The sequence below is a fragment of the Salvia miltiorrhiza genome, chromosome 5 (assembly GCF_028751815.1).
Source record: "Salvia miltiorrhiza cultivar Shanhuang (shh) chromosome 5, IMPLAD_Smil_shh, whole genome shotgun sequence".
NCBI classification, from domain to species: domain Eukaryota; kingdom Viridiplantae; phylum Streptophyta; class Magnoliopsida; order Lamiales; family Lamiaceae; genus Salvia; species Salvia miltiorrhiza.
Window position 1 is genome coordinate 34,748,454 of NC_080391.1, and position 6,132 is coordinate 34,754,585.

Here is a 6,132-nt window from a genome sequence, read left to right on the forward strand (position 1 = left end):
AGCCACTTGGGCACTCCAGCCCGCCACCCCCTGCTTGGTGCCGCCTCGAGTCGGCACTTCCTCCACCGGCCGGAGATGCTCTTAGGGTTGTATGTTGTTCGATTCGATATTCGTATTTAAAAATTAAATCAAATTTTAATATAAATAATATTTTTTTATTCGATTAATTATCAAATATAAATTGAATGTTTTAATATTTGATTCGATATTTATAAGTATTCGATTCGATTAAATACTTATATATATAATAAATACTATAATATATATATATATATATATATATTATAACTATCTAATTATAATTAAATAGAGATAAATAATGACAGAAACATAAAACCAACCACCTAAACATACGGAAGTAAAATAGATAAGCTAGCTAGAACTAATAAATTATAGTTAAATGAATTAAACTAAAAGCAAAAAGGATTAAAACTAAATCTTAATATCTCAAAGCTCTAAATTCAAGAGTAAGCACTCATCTTTCTCTCAATTTTTAGTTGCATGCAGGCCATGAAGCGCCGCACGCTAAATAGCATACTATTTTCAACCGCCTCGTCTCCGATTGTTGCTCATGGAGTACCTCTGGTCATGTCCACTCTTTTGCCACATCCTCATCAATTGAAATAGGTTGAATATATTTTATAAAATTTTAAATCGAATGGAATATAAATAGTTTGAATAACAATTCGAATCATATTCAATATTCAAAAGATATTCGGATCTTGAATAATTCTATAAATAAATATAAATTAAATATTGCTTCGATGCCACTCGTTTACAATCCTACTTACCATTAACATTATTATTTTGTTATACTATTAATCTAGCGAAGTGTTTAACTTAAGGTTCTCCTCCATCCCTACAGCTAAGCTAAGATCATTTCGTCGCACATCTCATCTTTGCATGGAGATGATGAGACAGCATCTTTGAAAGGCTGCCACGTGCTCACGAAGCAGACACGTCACCCATTCAAACAATCAACAATTTCATATATTTGGAATTTGCATGATATCTAAAAACTCAGAAAAATGGCCGGACACCTCTTATCCCTCTACCCAGCCACGCAGGCTTCCCGGCTCAAACGCCTCACCTCAAATATCCCATTCTCAATCATAAGGGTATGTGGATTGTTTCTTGATTATGAAATTTTTAACTGATGTTTTGATATATATGTGTATGTGTAGAGATACAAGCATGAGGGGAAAAATGGAAGAGGCGAGGGGCACGGGATTGACAAGGAGAGAGCGCCGTCCATGGCAGAGGAGTTCGAAAGGGTCGCAGAAGAGAAAAGCCGCCAAGGTTTCAGCAGCCACACGGTGGAGAAGGCGAGTGACGGAGCAGTGGAGGCCACCGTCGGCACCTCTCAATCTGTCAAAGAATCACCTGAAAAAGGTGATTTCCATAAGACAGGCGACCATCGAGAGCAGCAATAGCTTTTTGTTTCTTCTTTTTATTTCTTTTTGGTCCCTCTTTTTACACCGAGTGTTTGCGAGCAGAAAGATGAACACCCCTCTTGTATAGTAGAAGATTTTTCTGAAATAAATGTAAGAAGGAAGTGGGATGGTTTAGAATTATAGAGACATGTATTCCTTGTTTCCTTACAGGAGTAGGAGAGGTGATGTGTCGATCAGAGTCTATTACTTTTGCATGTCAATTTAAATTAATTGCATGGGACATTCAAGACCACAAACCAACAATCCGGAATGTTTATTATGCTGACAAAGCTGTGTAAGTAGAAGGAAATATGACTTGGTTGCTCAACAGAGGAACAATTTCGATTACACACCAACACGGTAAATTAATAGATATGCCAGAATTAGCAGGCAGTAGAATGATCAATCGCAATCACGCAGCTACAAGTAACCAAAATAATAAGCTAATCTACAAACATGGCAAACGAGAGCGTGAAAGCTGCTTCAAATATCAAATACTAGTTAATACAAATCAAGAACTCTGTTGCACACACAGGATTTGACTCGTACTGCTATGAATGCAAAAGGCTCAAAGACGATCATATGAGAAACAACACAACAATAAGTTCATAATGAAGAAAGGAAACGAGAGTTGCATAGTAATATTCTTAGGGGGGCTCTGCTTGACCCCAGTAGACACAACGAAGACCACAACCACCAATTGCATTATAAAGAAACCAACAGACCCAGACAAAGCATATAAGAAATTTAGAAACCACCACGGAGGCGCAGGACAAGGTGAAGGGTGGACTCCTTCTGAATGTTATAGTCTGCAAGAGTCCTTCCATCTTCCAACTGCTTACCAGCAAAGATCAACCTCTGCTGGTCTGGTGGGATACCCTCCTTATCCTGGATCTTCGCTTTCACATTGTCAATCGTGTCTGAACTCTCCACCTCCAACGTGATAGTCTTCCCAGTCAGAGTCTTGACAAAAATCTGCATCCCTCCCCGCAACCTCAGCACCAGATGTAGGGTAGACTCCTTCTGAATATTGTAGTCTGCCAAAGTGCGACCATCCTCCAGCTGCTTTCCTGCAAATATGAGCCTCTGCTGGTCTGGCGGGATACCTTCCTTGTCTTGAATCTTGGCTTTCACATTATCAATGGTGTCCGAACTCTCAACCTCCAAGGTGATGGTTTTCCCCGTAAGGGTCTTGACAAAGATTTGCATCCCACCCCTCAGCCTGAGTACCAAGTGAAGAGTGCTCTCCTTTTGGATGTTGTAGTCAGCAAGTGTTCGCCCATCCTCAAGCTGCTTCCCAGCAAAAATCAACCTCTGCTGGTCTGGGGGGATGCCCTCCTTGTCCTGGATCTTGGCTTTCACATTGTCTATGGTGTCGGAGCTCTCCACCTCAAGGGTGATAGTCTTTCCAGTCAAGGTCTTAACAAAGATTTGCATGCCACCACGGAGGCGGAGGACCAAGTGGAGGGTAGACTCTTTCTGGATGTTGTAATCAGCAAGAGTACGCCCATCCTCGAGCTGCTTCCCTGCAAAGATCAACCTTTGCTGGTCTGGGGGAATACCCTCCTTGTCTTGGATCTTGGCCTTGACGTTATCAATGGTGTCGGAACTCTCGACTTCAAGGGTGATGGTTTTGCCCGTGAGGGTCTTAACAAAGATCTGCATACCACCACGGAGGCGGAGGACCAAGTGGAGGGTAGACTCTTTCTGGATGTTGTAATCTGCAAGAGTGCGGCCATCCTCGAGCTGCTTGCCTGCAAAGATCAACCTTTGCTGGTCTGGGGGAATCCCCTCCTTGTCTTGGATCTTGGCCTTGACGTTATCAATGGTGTCAGAACTCTCGACTTCAAGGGTGATAGTCTTGCCTGTGAGGGTTTTAACAAAGATCTGCATACCACCACGAAGGCGGAGGACCAAGTGGAGGGTAGACTCTTTCTGGATGTTGTAGTCAGCAAGAGTGCGGCCATCCTCGAGCTGTTTGCCAGCGAAGATCAATCTTTGCTGGTCCGGGGGAATTCCCTCCTTGTCTTGGATCTTGGCCTTAACATTATCGATGGTGTCGGAACTCTCAACCTCAAGGGTGATGGTTTTCCCAGTGAGGGTCTTAACAAAGATCTGCATACCGCCTCTAAGACGAAGGACCAAATGGAGCGTAGACTCTTTCTGGATGTTGTAATCTGCAAGGGTACGCCCATCCTCGAGCTGTTTACCCGCAAAGATCAACCTTTGCTGGTCCGGAGGGATCCCTTCCTTGTCCTGGATCTTAGCCTTAACGTTGTCGATGGTATCTGAGCTTTCCACCTCGAGGGTGATTGTCTTACCAGTAAGGGTTTTCACAAAGATCTGCATCTGTGTAATTTAAATACATACATATTTCATTAGAAATTGACCATACAAATCATTTGTACCCTTTTCTTAAAATAAAGGAGAAAACCAGATGAGGACATGGACACATTTATCCAGCTAAAAATCAATTGAATCTAAAAACAATAATGGATAAAGGAAAAAACTAAGAATCAACAGAAACCAAAGAAAAACAACCAGCAGAATCAATGGATCTATCTATTTTTCCCAATAATCCCCGAACTTGCGAATCAAAATCAAAAATCAAACTAAAATTAACAACGGAACCCGATGAGAAGAATCAACATGCTACGGATCAAATTCGTTTACGAAGCCTATCTATTATCGGACATAAATTGGATATTTAGGTTTACAGATCCAGAAAGACAAAAAATCCGATAATTACATGTTAATATAATAGAAACAAATCATTGAGGGATAAGAATGAATCATATTTTATTAAAAACAAATAACCTGAAACAGAAAGCAAAATAGTTACCTTGGATTAAATGTATTGTAGAATGTCTAGCAGCAGAAGATGGGAGAAATTGCGTATGAAACAAATTGATATATCAATCGAATGTTGATGAGGAGAGATGGGCGAGGGAGGTCATCTATATATACACAGCGAGACCGACTCAACAGGACACCGGCTAAACCCGTTGCCTAATTACAGCTGTGTACGTCAACAACTTTCCTTTTTATTTTTATGTTTATTTTTTGGGGTTTGGATATTGGAGGAGTATCAAAATGAATGGTTGTGATGACAACTTCATTTTTTCTTTTTCTTTTTGATAAAGTCATAACAACTTTATTAAATTAATATAATATTCTCAAGAAAAAGATAACAACCTTATTAGAAGTGGAGGAGGAGAATACTGTCAAAAAAAAAGAAAAAAGGAAGTGGAGGAGGAGAATACTGTCAAAAAAAAGAAAAGAAAAGGAAGTGGAGGAGGAGGAGAATGAGATCTTATTAATCTTCCGGATTCTATATCTACTCAAGTAATATTTGTCATCTAATTATCACTATTTTATTTGTGATTGTTATAATAAATTGTGACCTAACTTGCTACACACCATTTTCTTGCGAATGGTGCTTACCAAGAAACCTAACAAACACGGATGCTTTGCTTCTTAGGAGGGCGGCTCAACACCTTCCTATCCTCTTCCTAAATTAAAATTAATAAAATAGATTAAATATTAGTATCACATTGAATACGTCCGTCCAAATTATAATTCATCGCCCATATATTTTGTGTTAATGGGCCCTTCCTAGTTCCTATCTTCTTCCTCAATTAAAATTTAAAAAAAATAAAAAAGATTAAATATATGTCACTTTGAAAATACGTCCAAATTATAATTCATCGCCCAAACATTTTGTGTTCATTTACCGTGCTTAGAATTTAATTTATATTAATTTTAATTATTTTCACCAATTAAATTTTAATTTTTTATTGAGATAATACAAAAAATATCTTTTTATATAAGTTTTTATTTAATGAAGTTTTATAAAAGATCGACGTGGGTTTAAAGATTTTTGAAAAATAATTATGCGGAATTTCATGATTATCCTTGAAACTACTCCCTCCGTCCACGAAATGAGTACCCATTTGTGGACGGCACGGGTTTTAAAAAATGTATGGAGTGTAGTGTGAATAGTTTAAGGGTCCCATTTTTTTAGTGTATTAATTAAAGAGATGTGTAGGGTACACTTGCCAAAAAGGGAAATGGGTACTCATTTCGTGGACGGACGAAAAAGGAAATATGAGTACTCATTTCGTGGACGGAGGGAGTATTACATATCCGATAAAATAGGAGATTGACTTGAAGATAAGGATCGACTCCAAGAGTTATAGTTCTATTGAGATAGAAACAAAAGTCATACTAGAATTTTTAATGTTTTTAGCCTATAAATATGTGCATATATTCATTGTAAAACACACGACATACGCTACATAGTACGCACACATAAAATACACAATATCAATACAAAATCTCAAAGTTACAACTCATCTTCACGTTTTTCTTGCTTTTTGTTACTCACTCCATACCATTACAAATGTCCCATTACTTTTGGGCACAGAGATTAAGAAATGTGTAAAAAGTGATAAAGTGGGTTGATGAAAATTATTTAAATATTAGGTATAGAGAGATACTATATTGCCAAAAAATGAATGAGACATTTGTAATGGGACGGATGGAGTATTTTTTTTAGCATAGCAACTGGCGCCATCTATGGGAATACAAACTCGAGCTAAGACGTTGATGATCCTCTTGTTTTTCAAAAAAAAATTTTATATGTTTCACTATATGATTTATTTTTCAATTTCCAGTGAGAGTACATTCATTCCCTCAT

At 38.3% G+C, this 6,132-nt stretch overlaps 1 protein-coding gene across 1 annotated transcript; it reads right to left on the reverse strand.

The window, feature by feature from the left end:
• Positions 1–1,899: 1,899 nt before the first annotated feature.
• Positions 1,900–4,735, reverse strand: LOC130986967 (polyubiquitin-like). Its single transcript, XM_057910518.1, has 2 exons — positions 4,276–4,735; positions 1,900–3,782 (listed from the first exon to the last, which is right to left on the reverse strand). The coding sequence occupies exon 2, from the start codon at positions 3,780–3,782 to the stop codon at positions 2,181–2,183; it is 1,602 nt and encodes a 533-aa protein (XP_057766501.1). The 5' UTR covers positions 4,276–4,735; the 3' UTR covers positions 1,900–2,180.
• Positions 4,736–6,132: the final 1,397 nt, after the last annotated feature.